Source organism: Bombus pascuorum, chromosome 2 (genome assembly GCF_905332965.1).
Source record: "Bombus pascuorum chromosome 2, iyBomPasc1.1, whole genome shotgun sequence".
Lineage (NCBI taxonomy): Eukaryota > Metazoa > Arthropoda > Insecta > Hymenoptera > Apidae > Bombus > Bombus pascuorum.
The window spans coordinates 13345843-13366243 of record NC_083489.1 but is presented as its reverse complement, the minus strand read 5'-3'; the positions used below and the strand labels follow the sequence as shown (position 1 = coordinate 13366243).

Here is a 20401-nt window from a genome sequence, read left to right as displayed (position 1 = left end):
GATGTATTATTGATATTTATTCATTTACAGTGGTATAACAGCCAAAACAATAGGAATGCCTTGCACTTTGCATTACAATGTTCCTAATCCAGTTCCATCTATAGAATTTATGAAAAAAACAATACCAGAAATTGCTGCGAATGTAAATAAATTAGAATGCAATCTAAGCGCGTAAGTTGTTTATTATTAAATTATTTAACCACTCTTTTATATGTATACATAGTAACAACCATATTTTATTGCAGTGTAATAGAACAAGCCAAAAATTCTTGTACGGACTATCGAACACTAATACATTTATATCAGACATTGATAACGTTTCTTCCTGAGAATGCATTAATAGCATTTAAGTTAAACGATGTTAAAATAGAGCCTCTTGATGTATACTGTTGCGTGAAGCGGAAGGAGGATGTACTGGATAGAGGTCTACATCAGCTTCAAGAACTCAATATTCATTTTAGTAGATTAGCGAACTACTGATGTACATAGTATGTATATTTATGTACATGTACATGCATATTTATAAATCGACTAAAATTCTTCTGAATTCAGCTACATCCGTTTTACATAATGTATATATACAAGTTTGTGTTCAATTCAGTGGTTTAGATATCACATATGTATAACATAATGTAATACGATGTTTGTACGATGAATGGTGTTTTTTCACGTAAAGTATTAACACCACAAACACTTTTACTAATATTTCTATATTATAATACAAAAAGTAACTTTCGTACAAGGTGGAAAATAAAAATGCACAGCCAGAATAGCAATAGGTATTAAATAATGTTCCCTGGCAGTCTGTAATAAAATAATTTGACAGTGCTCTACCGATCGAGCATTATCTCTGTAAATTTAATTTCTGTACAATTTTAGAAATCCTCCTGGAGGTGGTTGCAGCCAGTTTTCTTTCGAATAGGAGGTGTGTTGCGTCTCGATTACGTGAAACGTGTAAGCGTGCCTTGATTTATCAGATTTGTTTGGATATGAAAAATGTACTACTTGTCCGTGAATGAGAATGCAGGTTCCTTTGCTAACTGGGACTGGTCGAAAATTACTAAGCTGATAACAAGGTGCAGCTCTGTCGTAGACTAACAGTTCCTTGGATTCTGGATCCTTATTCCTTACATAACGTCGATGAACACCGCTCTTATGAGAACCTGGTGCGATCCATAAACATCCATTTTCCTGAGTAGCATCTTCCAAAGCGATCCAGAAACCAACAAGCTTCACTGGTTCCGTGTACAAATATGTTGCATCTTGGTGCATTATTACTATTATGAAATTAATTTATATTTAAGTTGAAAATTGAATTAATTTAACGAATACAAAACAAAGTAAGAAATATTTGTTTCTCTTTACCTTCTGATCCAATTCCTGGATTTTTGTAAATGTACATCGACTGACAAATAGCTGGTTCTTGATAATCCAATTGGAAAGCTGCTTCTTTAACTCTTTCATCAAAAGTATATTTTTTGAATGTAGGGTGAAGCCAGTGCAGGGCGTGACCTATCTGTAATTTTGTCAAAGGAAACATTTGATATTTATATAAGTAATTATTGTAAATGTTTATTATTATTTCAAATTAGTATCTTCTATTTTACCTTATTTAAGGACACTCGAGGATGAACTTTCAACTTTCCATTATCCTCTAAAGCTTCAGCCTCAAAGAACACACTAATTTTGTTACCACTGTCCAGAAAATATTTATCTTTGTTCTGAATAATAAATAAATTCGAAATGTAAGCGTCGTGTCGATGATACTTAAATAAATAAGACATTTCCTTAATTCAACTCGTACCTGTTGCAATTCTAGCGTATTGAAAACTTTCCTTTCATTTTCCGGAGGCAAGTTGGTAGTGAATTCTTCTCCGCAAGATTTGAGTTCGTCGATCTCTTCTGGTTGGAAGAAATCTTCCAGGACGACGAAGCCATTTTTCTCAAACTGTGGACATGAAAATGTTTTATCTCGTTATTAATCATGCTAATAGCGACGAGTTCAGATGATTCATTTTCGTCTGTATCTCTCGAAAGAACACAATATGTTTGGCACTAAATACTATTGATATAATTTATATGAGCATAAACATTGGACATATACTATTTGTACATAAATCAAGCTTGGCTTGGCTCTAGTTTGTAAACGAGCTCCCGAAGCATTACTAATTCGATTATTCACTTTTGATATTAAATTACATTCATATTATTTATGGCATTTTTCGTTTGTGATTTCTTAGTAACAAAATTTACAGACAAAATAAGGAAGGCGTGGAAATCTTTCTATTTTTGTCATTATATTCTCTCCTAAATTATTTATTTATTTCCGAAATATATAAATAACATGACTTCATATGCGAATTCAACTAAACTTAGCGTGTATATTTCTTTTCCAAATATTTAATTCGAACGTCAACAACAACAATTATAAGTATAAAAATTTCCACTTCCCTATTTAGTTTTTAATTTACTCTTAATCATTTTTCAAGCCTAACAGGTAATCTGTTTAACGACATTTTTCATTCTCCAGCCATTTAAAATTTAATTTAAAAGATAATACAGGATGCGATCGAATAACATATACAATCAGACGCCAGGTGATTCCTTATCATAAAATAAGAACAAAATATGCAATAAAATTGTTTCATTTAAGGCATAGTTTACGAGAAAATCGAGTTTGAAAATTTATCAAGTATACTTGGACATGACTAATTCCGGACTAGACAGGACTAAATAATCAATAAGAGATCATTCTACGTATGAAAATAAGTCGAAAATGCAGAATAATATTTTTTCTCAAGACGCTTTGTTTCTGAGAAAAATAAATTTATAGATTTACCATACGCGTGCACTGAACTAAATATGTTCGAATTTTATTTTCTGGAAAATGAAGCCCCGAACACAAGAATTTTATTTGTTTATATATTATATATTACTCATTTTCGACTTATACTTACGTATAATTTATAAGTATACTTGATAAATTTTCAAACTCGATTTTCTCCTAAAATATGACTTAAATGAACAAAATTTTATTGCATATTCTATTCTTACTTTTTCATAAGGAATCACCTCGTGTCCGCTTGTACATGATATTCGGCCGCATCCTGTATGATAAGACGAGGAAGAACATAGAAGTTCTTTTCGAAAAACTAACGATTTACCGAATCTGAAATTTCTTTTTTACTTCAAGACTTCCCCACCTTTCCTCTTTCCCTATACAGGAATCGAATAATTCGGATAGATCCAGGGGCCCGTGGAAAAATCTCATCCCATGTCACGGGTGAATCAGACGAATGAGCATGATTCGTCCGGCTCAGAATAGAAAGGCGCGCGCGTAGGCGTTCATTCTTCTTCGTGAATGGACACGGTGCAGCCTTTCGTGTTTCACGGGTCCGCGAGCCTGCGTTTTATGTGGTCATTAGACCAAAGTAAGGTCGAGACCCCGGGACCCAGTTGTTCTCTCGCGAGAGACTGTATCTGAACTTTCCCTTCGTCCACCATTCACCACTTTGATAACGTACAATTAAAGTTACGATTATAATGAATTCGTGTTTTCACGAACTTTCTATCTAACGAATGCGTCAGACTAATGAAATATAAACTGCTTAGGAAAAGAGTTTCACATTGATCAACTCCATAAATTGGAAAAAGATCAGACAACGGTGCAAACGTTATTCTTTAAGATTCACTTTTTCAATGCCATTGTGAATCGAATTTTTGAAAGACGTTGCTTGCGACTACAGTTCACACGAAGATGCACGTAGTATTTCGCTTTCGGCTGCATCTTAGCGAGGGAGCAGGAGAAGGAATCGGAGGAAAAGAGTGGGTTCGTAAGCGTTTGAACGAGACGTTGCAGCGAGACGAGAGAATAAGAAAAGGTGTTTTAACAGGCGTATGTAGAGCAGAGAATGCGCGTATCAATCTTCTGCTTTGTAGAAAGCGCGCTTTTAAATTTAATTGCCGCTCGATGCGCTGAGTCGCAATTAGAAATGCGCAACGTGGCGGGAATGCGGCACGTTTGTATTTTCACGCTGAACCATTCATTCGCCGATTATTAGAATCACAGTATTCTTGATTCCTTAATCGCCGTATTTCAATATACGTTGGATCGATGTATTTCCTATCAAATTTAAGTACCATTAATTTATTTTGATTGCCACTATGTAGTTGTATAACAAATCTCTGTAACTTGATTCATGATTATCGTAATTACCGTCTCACAAGCTTTAAGAATTTTCTTTCGAACTTTCAAGTAGACTGTTCGTAATTAAATACTTAAATAAATGTTTCAGAAACTTTTTTATTCGTTGGAAATTCATGTTCCCATAGATAATGTTACAATTAGTGTGATAAATGATCTTTCGTCGTTATGAAGGATTAAACGCATCATTAAAGAGAAGAATGATTGCATGGGTAATTATTGATGTATTTAGTAAAAGGACATTAAATGTGAACAAGTCTCTTAAACCGAGCGTGGCATCCCATTAAAGAAATTAACTCTTCTCTTTCTCTTTGCTAGAGTCATCGTGATATTTCCGTTTCAAGAGATCGCGTGGGAGGATCAAGAATGACGTTTCGTGGTCCAAGAACACGGATGTAATACGCGTTGGCCTCCCTTGGCCGTTTAATCGTCACCTTAACCGGAATCTAAAAATGGATCGCCGGATCACAGCGTTGACCACATGCATCCGATTATTATATATACGACTTATATATGTCTCGATCAGTGATTGGAAATTGTTCCACCGACTATATTATCGGTAATAACGATATTATATATATATATATATATATATATATATATATATATATATATATATCAGATATTAATATCGTATTAATATTATATATACATTATATTATATTATTATTATATTATTATTATATTATTATATTATATTATTATATTAATATTATATATATATATAATAATTAGACTATGTAATTACTTTTATGCACTTATTTTTATGCATTTATTTAAAGGGAAATTTAAAGATGAAAAAATGCGCAGAGTTACAAAGTAGAGTTCTGTTCGTGATATTAGGTGAAATAAATTTTTGTCTAGATTCTGTTGTTTCAATCGTGTTTGACAAAAATACGACTTTGCATAAATATCCGCAACCTAGCGGTCGTATTTGTCTGCCTCTGTTAAAATTTTAGTCTAAATCATGATGTATTTTTGAATTCATGATTATGTGTACATATATAATGTACAATTTATCTATGTGATAAAATGGTATGTTACATTTTTCTATAAAGAATAATTATGCGCTAACGCGATTTTAACTTAGTACAAAATTATTTGGACACAATTTACACGATTTGCGAATTTCGAGCACTAGTGAAATAAAGCCAGGAGTAACGATGATGTAATTAACAAGCGTATTAATTGTAGAGATAATAACTGTGTGTTGGTAAAACGTCGAATAAATTGACAGATCGTTTCAAGTATTACAAATATTGAATATTATCATAATATTATTATGACAAATAGTTGGTTAACTACTTAAACACTTCTACCAACAAACACTGGAATGAATCCGCTGGAAAGTCCTCTGTTAATAACTATGACATAAATTATGCAACGACCACAATTTAGGTAAATTATTTAACTCGTTATTGTTTGTGTAACATTTTCATACATCATTCTTCCGAAGGATTTCCACGAAAACAATCTATTCAATTGTCAAACGCTCTGAATAGGTACAGAAAAAAAAAATACTAGTAACACAGATTGATACTATTTTCCACAATGGGATATTTCAAATCGATCAACTATACGCGTAAAATCTAAGCGTAACAGTGATTCTACGACGATATATTAATAACGTTGTGTAGTATACAAATGAATAATTTTTTGCTCTTGTAGTCGAATGAAATCTTAGTTATGAAGGATTAATAATACAAATGTCTTAAAAACATTAATTACTTAACAGAAATTACTTAAATATTACCATTATTCGGTAGATATCAACAATTTCATTTCAACGTGCAATCATCTACAAAAGAATTTATTTTTTTTATTAAATCCTTTTGTGATCTCTGCTAACTATATACCTACTTGCATTAAATATCTTGTGATTCCTATATACATTTTCGAACTTGTTTCAAACATTACCAAAATAATTATGATAGTCGAGACTCGTAATACTAATGAAATTTCAAAACATTTCGTATAACATACATAATATACACGTAAAAAATATTTATAAGCGTTTAAATATTTTAACGAGTATATAAGAACGGTTAACGTTATTCTATATCGACTTGTTTGGGACGTGGTCCATAGTAGGAGGATGCTGACCTCCCTGAAACGATAGGTCGGGCTCGATTATGTCAGTCTTCTCCGATGACGGCACCGGCCATTGGTCTCTCAGCTCTGATTTCGTCGTCTCTTCCCTTTCGACAGAGACACTTGTCGTTGGGATTCGCTTTTAGCGAGCCCGTATATAGCGTCGTGATCGTACACCGGATCGTACGATCGGCGAACGAGGCCTGGTGACCTTTGATAGGATGATTAAGGATCGCGATCGACCGACTGCTACTTGTTTTTCTTTCGCGACGCGGTCGCTACTTGTAAATAAGCCAAAGAATATTTCGATGCTCGTAGATAGTCGAAACGAGAATACCGGAGTCTTCGTCGCTTATGTTCTAGACTTTGATGTATCGTCAAGACGATTTATGATATCGAGCGTAATTTTTTGATACAGGCGAACAGCGTGTTCGCGTTTCATGGTATCTGGAATGGGAGTTTGATTTCCGATAGAAGAATTGGATGGTTGAACTTGGAGGAGATTGTAATTTTCTACATTAATTATATAAAATTTGCATTCTTGAGATATATTTTGATTAGTAAATATGGAATATCGTTTTAGGAATAAAGATTGAATTTGTGGAGAAGGGAGATAGTACTTAAAATGTCAGCGACACGAATTGAATTTAAACGAATAATCTTAACGCTAAAAAAGGTAGAATGCTTATTAAGAGGCAAGGTAAGTCGTTTAAAAACATGAGCTGAATTTATACGATCTTATCTGATCTTACGTTGTACCTGCCAAGTTTCACGAACAAAGCCACAAGAAGAGCCAACAAAAATATTACATTCACTTCACGAACACAATATCCATCTTCTAATCAAAAAATATAAATTTCACTGTATACTATCGTACGTTAACAAATTTTCTCTTTGCCTACAAATTCGAACAAAAATACAAACAAGATAAGATGCAAAGATAAAAAAATTAACGACTGACAGGAAGAAAAATGATTTTAAAAATATATGTAACTGACAAGATAAGAAGCGACTGTCGGAATATCGGAGATTTTAAGCGCGGCAAAGTTCCACGTGGTCGCTATGGCGCGAACATTCTGTCGGACCTTGACTTCTGTTCGAAACAAGGTAACGGAGTCGCGAGCAACTAACTCACCTGCGAGCGGATATCCTTCATCTTATTATGTCCGTCACAGCCGGTCTCGGACTGGTCGGTCGGATTTGCTGCGCAGTCGAGCGAGCCTATACGTCCGCGTCCGCGACTGAATGCTACTACGAAATGACTAGGTGAACCGCGAAGGCTGTGTGACGACGGTTGACTCGGGTCGAGTCGTGTGGAATCGAGTCGAGTCGGCCTACGCGGCGCCGAATCGTACAGAGTCGTGTTGGGTCGGGTCGGGTCGAGTCGAGTCATCATTTGAACGCGTACACGCCATGTTATGCTATTGGCGCGCTTCTTTAACACGCGTACGCGATTACGCATGCGTCGATTATGAACTTTTTACGCGGTTGAGTAATTATGGGTCAAGTATATTATATTGAGTTAAATATATGTATATACATAAGCTCGCGAAAATATTAGAACATTCGTAGATATTTTTTACAAATATATTCCATGCATTATACGAAGCATTTTGAAATTTTTTTAGTATATACGCGTTATATGAAACGGCTATCATGGTTATGTCGATAAAGTGTGAAACAAATCTGAAAACGTATATAGAAATGACAAGATATTTGATACAAGTGTTAAGTAACTATATTTAATACTCATTTAATACTCATTGTATTATGGTTAAGATAGGTTCGTGTAGTATATCAATTGTTTACCAAATATATGTTTGCGATAAACACTTTATATTTTCTATACACATTTTCAGATTTCAAGTTTTATTAATATATTGATAACATCGATGACAATTTTTGTGAAATAAGCTGTAGCAATGGCATTCTTATAATATTTTTTCAATCAGTTAGATATTATGTTATCTATAGAATGTACATAGTATATTCGAGTTAATTTGATTTAGACAACCATCGATCAACGTACGATTCAATATCCACGCATCTGGTTACTTACGAAAAAATGGAGAAGCCTGTATCTTTGTGGAATATTCAAACGGATAGCCCAGTTAACTTGAAAGTTTTAATTTGTTGGCGAATTACATGCAGAATATTCTCCGCGTTCCAACTCGTTTCTGTTGACCATTAGCAAAATGTTGAAAGTTTAATTTCACCTCTCGCCTCATTTCCTGAAACGCTCTGTACATTTAAGTTTAATTGAAACGGTCTCGTAAATTGTCGACCGCAACACTTCACCGTGTTGGTCTTTCCAGACGCGTTTCCGTTTAAATGCGATTCAAACAAATGCAATTCTTCAATTTTAATCTGACTCCCCGCGAATTTTGACGTGACCTGTATAATTCAATACGACCAAGTATTGCTCTCGCTATTTGATACCGTTTTAATTAATGCCTCGATGTTTATGAAATGATTTCCGCGTTTAAAATTAATCCAAACGAATGCCTCTATACACGGTTATATTATTATTTGCCATATATTTCGACCTATCCAAGGTGCTTTGTTTTTTAACTCCGTTACTGTTCTCGAATTTTTATCTCTCAATCGCACTCCCGTTTCAGCGAATAAGCAAATTTTCGGTGGCTCAAGAAAAACATTGATGTATGAATCGTGTATGAACGACGGTTCTCTCGTATTCTTTGTAAACTTAAGGGACTTTTTATACTAGGAAAATACTATTTTATCTTCTTTATTTATGTAGTTCATATAATATAAATTTCAATAGTAATTCACGTAAAACACGTATGTACAGTCGTACGATATGGAATTTCGTAAAAATTGTTGGCTGATACAAGTCTGACGGTAGATCCTAAACTCGTTACTGCTTACAATTTAATCTGTTCTCTTGCAGTCAATTTTCAAATTTACCAATGAATCAACTTCCTTCACTCAAAACTCGAACAATCTTCCTGTTACTCACGCTTGCTTTTAGCTTTTATTTTGAACTAAATTTACTCAGACGTTCCGCCTAAATGCTACCCTTTACGTTACCTCATCGTTTCTTTTCTAAACGTGACTCAGCCAAAGACACAATTATTCGAAGTATCAACAGAATCTCCCACGTTACATTTTCCTTCGAATTATTTCGTTCCGGAGAAAACTTCCAACACATTATCCTACATTGATCTCGATATCCAGAATAATAACATATACTGAATAATAATATATCCTGACACTTTTGTCCATTCTTACTATAACGACATATGAATTTTATCAAAATGTTCAAATTAACGATGAATTAATCAGAATTAGTATGTAAATTACCTGTTAAAAAGCACGACGACAATATTTTTTATATTAACGAAGACAAGTAATTTCGAATAAAAATGTAACAATTACTCTCGACTTCTATAAACTTCCTGTTCTCCGATCCAAAATACGCGAGATGCAACGAATTCCCATGTTGTTACTCATTTGTTTCTCGAATGAAATGAGTCTCTCCAATTGAGTTTCAGACGTTGATAATCGGCGAATTACGTACTCGTTAAATCATACAGCTTTCTTCATAAAAGTATTCTCAAGAACGTTGCAGAAATTCACAAAAAGTTGGTTGAATAGAAACAGAGATAAATACCATTTTTTTCTTTTATTTCTATCCGACAACATAGGTTGTTTCTTACTTGTTTAAAATCCAAGCGAGATAAATTAAACGAACATTTTTGCTCTTTTTATTTTCTTTTTGTTTCTCTCTTAGACGATATAATATCTTTTCTCGTTTACACAGAATCCAAACGTGCTAAATCGAATTAACACCTTCCTCTTTCTCCACTTTTCTTTTTCTTTTTCGTTTCTATCTAAAAAAAAGATATATATATAGATATATAATTTTGCTTGTTTATTTAGAATTCAAACGTGACATAAATTTTTCTACTATCGCTAAAAAATGATGTTAGATGAGAAAAAGTGACACAAAAGTGTTAAAGGCAACGTGTATTTTCACTGATGGGAGTATTAAGAATTTATGAATGTACAGTCCTATTTGAAAATATCTGTTTGAGAATGTCAGGCAAAAAGTTATTATTCGTCGCGATTGCCGAGCTGGAACGAGCAAAAAAGCTGTCGGGACGGAAGGGTTGAAAACACCGACACCCTATTCATCCTGTGTTTTTATCAAGTCGCAATAATCGTTTACGTTTTCGTTTTCTGCCTGCGACAGAGCCTTCCGCGCCTGGCGTCGGCCAATAAAATAAGATTTTTGCTCGTAAGATTAACATATTAACGAGTGACGCGCGAAACGAACTTCCCACCTTGCGCCTCTTCACTTTATTCATTCTTCTCTCTGGTGAGAGAATGTAAAAAACTCGAGGGACTTCCAACGCGATCTTTTCATTCGCCTAAAGGAATGGAAAGAATAGAAAAGGAAAAAGGTAAAGATATTACGTTTAAAAAAAGGATTGAGAGTCCCGTTAACGATTAACGATATTCGCGTTCTCGCAAAGTATGAAAGTGCTAAACTCGTTAAATAACTTGAACAAGTTTACGAGATAAGCGATAAAATTGTAACGTTTAATGCTTTCTGCTCCGGTGAACACGTACGCACGCATATCTATTCGGCAAAATTAAAATCGTTACCTTAAATCTGAAAAGATATCTAATAATTAAGGTAATTTATCAACTAAAAATGTAAAAATTCCAAGGAACACTTCTGATACGTGTACTGTTTAGAAAGAATCAATAAAAGTTCAGCAAGATGTAACAAATATTCTTAAACGAAAGAAAGAAACAGAGAAAACATAGTAGAAAACACAGAGAGCATGGGAAAACGTAAAAATAGAGATATCAGGAAAAAGCGACGTAAAAGTGCAAGGAATAAAAAGACTTGTTTTTATCAAGAAAAACTGGGACACGCAAATCACCGTGTATTCGCTCGAATTAATTTCTTCTCCGTGCAAATTAAAAATTATCTACAGGTATTGCACGGTAAGAAGAGTGTAAAATCGGTTTGACCGCGATCTTAACAAAACTATATATCCGTATAAAATTCTTCTTTCGACTTTGACGTTCAAATTTCCGATTGTACGTGCATCTTACGTTTTTTTAAATGTTTGATTAATTTCAGGAAATCGATCACATATATGAGATAGATCACGTATACGTATACGGGCGAGTTGCCGATTCATCTGCGCAGTGTATCACGGGAAATGGCCCCGGCGGCGATGATTTCCCCGAAAGAAATAATTTATCCGCATCAAATCGCGCAGAAGAACGATTTATCCGTCCCGCGACGCGGACTTTCCGCGCTGGAGAAATATATTACATCGCTTATCGCGACCTGACTATATTTCCAGCCAGTAGTATATCAGTACAGGTGACGCGACCTCGTGCCCCTTATATCTCGGCATGTTTATGCAATTTCATATTTCTATGAATGGAAGTAAAGAAGTGGTTCCTAAATAGATATTTGTTCCCATGCTTGCTAAACGTTAGAATGAACGTTTTACCTTGAATATATATATTTTTTTTAATTTGCGTTTATTTTACAATCAATTCTCGTTAGAGAATTTTAAGTAAATTTATCTGACGTGGTACTATGACATGATTAATAGGTGTTTATGGTATGTTTGATCTATTTGAATCTAGTGCTTAGGTCTAAGGTGTAATGTCTTTTTAGACTGCGGACATGTCGAGTAGTTGAATAATTAGAGGGTTTTGGTGGTTGTTAACTCTTGTGCTGTGTCTATTGCTGAATTTGGATAATTTTTCTTTGACTGTGGGTATCTTGAGGTAGTGATGTATCGTTTCGTTGGTGACGTTCCAAGGCGCATCTATTAGGGATCTTAAGGTTTTCGATTGGAATCGTTGAAGAATTTCTATGTTGGAATTACTCGCTGTTCCCCATAGTTGGATTCCATAGGTCCAAACAGGTTTTAATATGGCCTTGTATAGTGTAATTTTACTTTGCATGTTTAAGTTGGAACGTCGGCCGATGAGCCAGTAGAACTTTTTAAATTTTGCTTTCAGTTGTTTGGTTTTATCTCAGATATGTTGTTTTCATGTCAATCTTTTGTCCAGAATCGTGCCCAGATATCCGACTGACTCTTTATCTGGAATAGGTATATTATTTATCGTCCTCGAATATATGTAACAATAAGTATCATTAGTATACGGCGCATCCTTACGCGTTTATGGGAAATTTAAAAGAAATTTGCAATGCGTGAAAACGTATAAAACATTGAAAGTATACCTTTTACCATATTTACTAGATAAAACAATCTTCTACTTAAGTTCCATGTTTTACATTATTATTATATGTATATATATATGTCGGAGATGAGAAGACATCGGGCCTTCCCTTTAGAATTCTTTGGAAAATTCCCATACTTTAATCTTTGTAAGTTAAGCCGATTATAATTGTCCAAGATTTGCGATAATGAGCTTAGGCTCGAGGCGCCGAACGTAGCTGCGGTCATGGCATGAACGTTTCTACCTAATAGAGCTATAGAATAATTGTATAGCTCTCCTTAAAAAGAATAGTTGTAGCGGCAATCGACAGTAAACATTTCAATGGTTTTTGCCCCGTGGCTCGCCACACACAGACCCTATTCTTCGGGCAAGATAATTACCAGATGTCGATGCATCTCCACAGCTGTGACATGTTCAGCTAACCCGAGGACCCGCTATAAATCTTAAGATTTAGTTAACTAAGGTCCTTCAAACGGACAAACAGTCTTTATCCTAACAGTCTCTAAATCTATCATCTACTACGGGAAAATAGGGGAGATCTGCTTTCACGAGCGACGCTTCCCGCTAGCAACTTTCTCTCAAGGGCGGCTAGCATTCTTTTCTAACCACAACATAAAAATTAACCAATTAACAGCAACGTCCATTTTCCTCACTTTCTGAACGAGGGTTGTTCTCGACGAATCCGATAATCTCGTGCCCTGAGACACACCCCATCATAGTTTTCCTCTGCTTCACTGTGACGGAGAGGAACATTCTCGTGCGATTTCATCAGCGAGTAAAACAATGTCTTTATGACCAGTGGATATTTCACGTTTTTAGCAAAGAGTCCGCGACTTAGACTTTGGAAGAAAGTATATTTGTTATCCTGTTGACCACGGATTCGTTATCGAATCTAAGACCATTGTCATTAGTGTCTAATCACCGCGGTTACTTGTCGATTCTGTAATACTCACATTTGTGCTAATCAACATTACCTCGATTGCTAACAACGATGGCTAATTCCAGAGAATATTCATTACACGCCCCTGACTCTAATCATAATATGAACCCGACATATATATATTGGATCGTCTTTGGAAAACGGGGCGTGTGATGAGCTTTGGTGCGAGTTGTCCATAGTTGTCTTATACCAGATGATGTTTGTTTATGGAAATGTATTACAAAAGTTAACAAGTGATATCGATGATTGAGTGCCCGAAATGCCTATGACAATGAATTTAGGTTCGATAACGAATACACGGTCAACGGGATGACGATTGCGATTAAGAACTCGATGTACGTGTTCACTGGGCTAGTCGAACTTATCGGATTGCACCTCAGTCCAAGTGGAACTGCCCTTTATATACTCCTCTCCGTATTCCTCAGGTCAATTCCTGTTTTTCTGGAGAGTAATTTAATTACTTTATACCTCTGTTAGGTATACGTCCCTCCCGTGATCGTGGCTACGTTCAGCGACCCATTACGTCACTTTGAGCCCAAGCCCACTGTCATAAATTTCGGATAATCATAATTGACTTAATTCATAAACAGCTATTTTTCAGTTTTATTGTTTAAGTACAACTATAATCAAAAGTCTGGACCAAAGTATTGGGGACCTTCCCAAATATTCCGAAAGAAAGGCTCCGGCGTCCCTTCATCTCCCACATATATAAAAATATGAGTTAGCAGAAATATTCGTCTAACTATTCGTTACGCCAGTTACATTAGGAATAGAAGATGTTTTCAATCACGGCACAGTGTTGATCGGTGAGTTTTACCAAATTTTTGAACGTGATTAAAATAAGATCAATTTCATGGGCCAGAAACTTCTCGACAACGAGAGTAGCAAGAATAACATTGCCAGAGGAAAATATAATAGCAAGCGCAATATAATATTTCGCGAACGTTAAATGTAATGGTGCGGTGTATATTTCAATCTATTGCAGCTTTCAGAACGAGATACATATATAAAATAAAATTCGCATAGCAGACAATATGTACGTTCATCATGGGCCCCAGGTGGAGAAACTATTAGACTTCCTTTGGTTGCGACACGAACGAGGAAAGCTGCTCGAAATCAAGAGACCCGACCGGAATAAAGTTCGCAGGAATTGTGGCGCGCGCGGGTGCCATTTGACTGCTAGCCAAGCCAGACGCCGACTTAGTTTCTTTTTAGACCGTAAGGCTTAGCTGGTGCAGCATTATTGCGCTATTAATGCCGGGTCGTCGTTGGTGCCGCTGCCCGGAACGAGATGCGACTACCCTTTCGTATCATCCATCCCTCCTCTCGAGAAAGGGGCAGGTTACGACTATTTCTTGATAATCCGGATAACCTGACGCGTGGGGGGACGTTGGTATTTTGCCAAGGATGCAGTGTCGGAGACTTTGGTGGTTAGGCACACCTGAACAGCCAAACTATTTGCAATTCCTCCTCTTCTGACGTGTTATTGGCTCTTTTGGTCGCTTTCCCTCGTTTTGTTAGCTTTTGGTAAACCTTAAGGATAGTAAGAGATTGCGTTTCCAGTCTTCGACGATTAATAAATAGCGTTTCCTAATTTTCACAGTAAAGATGCGCAATTTTCTACGGAGCAAGTCAACGACGAGTAACATCTTGCTTTCGAGCGAAAAGTAAGAAAGACGGATAAAAATTGGGGAAACGAACAGCGAGATTGGATCGGCAGATATTCGATTCGGGGCAGCAGAAGAAAAGAAACAAGGACACAATAAAACAGCAAGCGAAAGGAAGAAAATACGATCGATTAAAAAAGAGGACAAAAGAAAGAACGAAGCGGATTGGAAAGCGAGGAAATGATGTAAGGAGGAGGGGGAAGAAAAAAGATAAACGAGGGATAAACGGCGAGAACTGGGTCGTAAACGTTCGTTTTAGAGGGATGACGGGATAAGAGACACTGATAGAGGACGAGAACCAAATAGAAGACGAGGCACGGAGAAGTAAAACGTTTGTACGAATGAGAAAGGATGAAACAGGGGATTAAGGGAACGAAAGAGGACGAAAAAGGAGCTGGAATGTGGAAAAGGTAACGCGATAATAAAAGGAAAATAAAAAGAAACCGATGAAAGAGAATTCGGGAAGCGAGATTGATAAAAGGTGAGAAGAAGGATGAGGAAGGGGGAAGGGGATGAAAAAAAAGGAAAATGACGCTGTACAGAGCGGAAAACGAGAGAAACGCGTGAAAAGAGGAAGGAAAGAGGTAGCAGAAACAAGAGGTAAACGAAACGAGGATAGAGGAACACGCGGCTCGACTAACAAAAAGAGAAGCTTTATTCAAAACATCCCATAAAAGCTGCCAGTAATAGAGAAACACATTCGAGCGAACAGCTTTCTCGTTCTGTTTCCTATTTTCGCGTTTACGATCACCGTCGAAGAATACACGCGCTATTGTTCCTTTCGTTCATGTTTATTAAATCTGCTAAGATACTTTATTTCATGCACGTTACGTTAGAATGATCGTCGAGAATGTTCTGATAACTTCTCAGAGTAATTCACCCAAGAATTATTTAACAGCTATTTACTATTACAGGACTTTAAAAAATAGCGAATTAATTTCGTAACATCCAGAAATATAGATCATTTCTAATAACCTAGAAACGTTCATATGTAAAAAATATACACGGAATAGTTCGTGAAATTTGTTATTCGCAACAGAATCCTGAAATAATGGGATAGAAAATCTGGTTTAAAAATATTTACATCTACAAATACTTCGAGTTTACGATATTTATGCTGTACGCAGTTGTTGGACGTAGCAAAATAGTGAGATAGAAGTGGCACAAAAATTGTAGCCGAAAGATCTAAGGCAAAACGCCGAATAAAAGTGTCGTACGAACGATGAGGTGACCACCGTGTATGCGAAGCAAAAACACAACAGAAGGGAAAGATGAGGGCGAAACCGGAGAAAAGCAGAATGCAGGAATTTTATTCGAAGCTCGTAGGTAGCCAATCTCGTAAAAACCGTCACTGGTAACAAGGAAACGGCGCGACAGGATCGAACCGATAATACGAATTCTGTACGAGGAGAAGCGAGAGACGTTAGCCCGCGTGGGGTGAATTTGGCTCGGGTTGATATTGAACTAATTATCCGGATTAGCGTACCGGTTGGTAACGCGATTTCTGGATTATATTTATTGACCGGAGACTACGGGAACGCGGCTGTATTCCGCGGTGGCTTTCATAATCCGGGATTCGCTTTAAAACGGATTTCCCATCGAGCAGCAAATATAAAATTGTCTTGGGGAAATTTGATTTTCTGTTGAGGCTCGCATGGTTCGTCGATTATTTGTCATTTTTTAAGATGAACCGGTTAGTTAAACCGGTAGGATTTTTCTATAGTAGACGACTTCCGCTTCATAAGATATGGTACTTCTAAATGGCACCATTGTATTCCCTGATATGCTGTTTCCTCTCCAGTTAAATACGTCAGCGTTATTCGGACGAAATCAAGTAGTTTGTTGCATCAATTAGCTCACTGTACGATCTGTAGCCAATTTAACCGCGTAATAGTAAAGGATTTTTCCTGTTCACGATCCTTCTTCGGGTACAATATTAATAGAACATTGTCAGCCATAAGTTTGTATTATTTAACGTTAGAATTTGTAACGGAGTTGTATACTAAAGGGCTGTATTCCTGTGAATAATAATAATAATGATAATATCCAATAATTAAACATTAAGCTGACCAGGAGTCGTTAATCAAGCGTGATACAAAAATGCTGCTTTGTATAAAATTAAGATTGCGATATTGCATCCTGCATAGAGAAAAGAGTTGACGTGTTATTTAAATTTATAATAATTATAGATTTTGCAAAAATTTGCTATAAGCTTCAAATTTGTAATATGTATTACATTTTGTACTAATTTATGTTGTTCTGTCATTTTGCATTAATTTACTTAATTTACTTCTATGTGTGTATATTGTCGCTAAACAATTATTTATCAAACGTATGCTTACTGTCTTATTTCGTAAACGTAAAGAATTCGAGGATAACCGCAGCCAGTTATTACGTAGGTTGAATATGTACTTTCTTCCTCAACCCTTTCAACCATGCGAAAGATTATTATTAAACTAAAATATAGGTTGCTGTGAATTATTTATAAATGTTCCGTTAGTAACACATTTTTTCGTCATTCGAGAAAGTAATTGTCAAGTTCAGAAACTTCCTACCATTCCAGAAGAATAACTCAACATAATTATGGGTGAAAAGTCAGTTCTAAAGCTGAGAGAAGAAAGGGAAGAGGCGTAATGCAACGAGGAAGAAGTCGTTTCGTTTGTCGCGTTTGCGAACGTTTCCCTGGAAAGTTTCCAATTTTAAAACGAATAAGGGTAATGCAATAGAGGATGATTAATCAACGAGTGTCTCTACGAGGAACTTTCTAGGTATTAATGTTGCGAATTATAAAGATATTATAGCTTAGGCGCGAGAGAAGAGGAGTTAATTAAACGTAGTTTCCGAGCAAGTGTTCTAATAGATGACCTGATAAGTTCGAATAGATCTCGATACAATTTGAACAATCGATGCGCACGTGTTTGAAGGCTGATCATTAATATCAATAAGCAACGGGCTAAGGAGTTTGATTCGTAGGTTAATCAGTTTATTAGGCGCTTCGTTTAATTCGCCATCTTCGTTCTTCCTCGTCGATATATTTGTTTTCTGAATTGTTTCAGATTTCCTATATATAAATAATAATAATATTATTATTATATAGAAATTATTTATAGAAGTATTATTCCTTAAAAAGTGACGTAAGTCAAAATTACCAATTTAAAAGAAAATCACACATAATTTCGTTGATTAAATGTATCAGCAAGTAGAATAAAATGATAGAAATATTTTTCATCGATAATTATTAATAACAAGAATGAAAACATTTACGATCAGCAACAAACGTTAAAACTCCTATCTTCGCCATATCGAAGCAATGGCTTTTCGTCGAAGAGTTCGAAGAGTTTCGTCTTAGCCTCCGGTAAAATCCATTCGTATCTTCTTCAAACAATCGCTTCAATCGGAACAAACAGGATTTTTGTCTCCGAAATAGATTTGTTTGCATTATTTCCATAAGAACAATGGAAATATGGATATGTGCATCTTACCTTACGGGGAAAATCGTATTTGCGTTCACTAACTTATCTGGAGATTTGATCGTACACAGTTACAAATTAATAAACAAAAATATCGATCTACATCACAATAGAAACAACGCACAAAAGTTCCCGTTCATTTTTTAACTGTGATGTCTCAAGCCTGAAAATGACTCTAATGGAGGAAAAGAAAGGAAGTCGCTGGAAGTTCGTGTAATTTCTGCCAGATCACGAGGGCTAAAGACACGGCTAATAATTCACGAGTCCTGTGTGCGTTGATTAATCACTATCACGCATCGCTAATTTGCCCGAATGTAATCGAAATTTTGTCGTTTTTTGAAATGATGTGTGCGTGTGTGACGCACGTGTACTGAGCTTTTACATCTGCGATCACGTGCTGACCGCACGTGCATTGCTCACCGATCACGTGCCAAGTACTTGAAAGCAGTTTCGATTATCCCGCGAGATTTTGCCACGATCGTTCGCACTTCTAATATATTTTTATTTCTGAAAATAGATACGTTTATTTATAAGAAGAAGCACATAAAGTTAAGTTTTCCTCGATTAGTTTTTCTAAGCTAAGATGACCTCTTATACAGCGGCAGAGCAAGGAAACCTGATAATGGCCATTTTTGTGATTAATAAATCGACGTTTATCCTCCTGTAATTTAAATATTAGATAGATATTTATTTTTTATACAAATTTCATCATCTACGATTCAGCTTTTTTATTCGTCTAGATTTCATCGTCCGTAGAAGTTTTTTGAACTCGTTTCGAACAAGTGTTTCTTCGGTACAGAGACATTTCTCAACCTCTGTCATCTGTTATCTACGTTTTCTGACAGTTGTTAGACAAAACAAAAATTAAACGAATTAGAATACGTATTTTTCGTGTTGTATCGAAAGACTGTATTACGAAATACAATTTCATACATATCGATAAAAAAAGTTCAAATTAAAAAAATACGATAGAAATGTCCTCGCTATACAAAATTCTCATTTTTACAATATATTTTTATTTTTATCAGATACAAAGTGTTATTTCATTTAGAACTACAGACTATAAATGGGTATATTCTTACTTGATTACATCATGAGTCATATAAAACAATACTTAACGACTTATGCAAATTCTTCATATAGGAACAACGTTTAATTTCAAGCTAGAGGGACACGTTCGTTTTGATTCTACCTGCCTATCGAACGTGATTGTTGTTGGCTCGTGTATTATTTATCTGGAAAAACGACGATCTTCGATTACGTAGAAGTATTACGGTAGAACACTCATACTGTCTCTTGACCTCAGATAAAATCAATGGTGGTCGACTGGATCGACCTCTAGGTCATCAGTACGATAGAAAGCAGCTCGTGTGCGCATTTTTTCGCTGTTACTCTCGTTTTTTTTTCTTTTTTATTTTCTGTTTATTAATATTTCGATACGATATTGCAGAAATTTGTCGTCATCGTGTCGACACGAAAGTTTCGTTTCTTTGACTTTTGCTGTACGCTGAAACCGACTGCAATTTCCTTACTACGTGCGTTTATCGAATTTTTATATATTCAGCGTATTTATAACTCCGAGTCCGAGTAATTATTAAAGAAATTAATATACAAACGATTACATTAGCGGAGGATTTTTAATTTCAATGACATCACGACGACAAGCATTCGGTTTATGACTGAAACATTATTAATTTATCGTGTTACATATTATCGATAAAAATTATTAATTCCAATCGAAACTTATACTCTTACGGATTTACCAATCCAGATATTAATTTTCATC

At 35.6% G+C, this 20401-nt stretch overlaps 2 protein-coding genes across 3 annotated transcripts in view; one reads left to right on the top strand and one right to left on the bottom strand.

Moving 5' to 3' along the window:
• LOC132916564 (transcriptional protein SWT1) overlaps positions 1–20401 on the top strand; it is a 321821-nt gene that overhangs the window by 3659 nt on the left and 297761 nt on the right. The window contains exons 11-12 of one of the 2 annotated variants that reach the window (XM_060976665.1): positions 31–171; positions 246–772. The exons of the other annotated variant lie outside the window; for it this stretch is intronic. Of the exons in view, the coding sequence (XP_060832648.1) occupies positions 31–171; positions 246–480 (376 nt within the window). The 3' untranslated portion in view covers positions 481–772. Of the gene's footprint in view, positions 1–30; positions 172–245; positions 773–20401 lie in introns of those variants that run through there. 2 annotated transcript variants of the gene reach the window in all.
• Positions 165–7590, bottom strand: LOC132916568 (phytanoyl-CoA dioxygenase domain-containing protein 1 homolog). Its single transcript, XM_060976675.1, has 5 exons — positions 7431–7590; positions 1805–1948; positions 1608–1721; positions 1366–1516; positions 165–1277 (listed from the first exon to the last, which is right to left on the bottom strand). Exons 1-5 carry the CDS (start codon positions 7449–7451, stop codon positions 859–861), a joined length of 849 nt encoding a protein of 282 aa, XP_060832658.1. The 5' UTR covers positions 7452–7590; the 3' UTR covers positions 165–858.

Bases quoted from the DNA above. Each gene is read 5' to 3' on its own strand.
- LOC132916568 (XM_060976675.1), bottom strand. From the start codon at position 7,451: ATGAAGGATATCCGCTCGCAG. The intron at 1,949-7,430 runs GTGAGTTAGTTG...TCATGTCCACAG, and splicing joins TGAAGGATATCCGCTCGCAG to TTTGAGAAAAATGGCTTCGT. The intron at 1,517-1,607 runs GTAAAATAGAAG...ACAAAATTACAG, and splicing joins CTCGAGTGTCCTTAAATAAG to ATAGGTCACGCCCTGCACTG.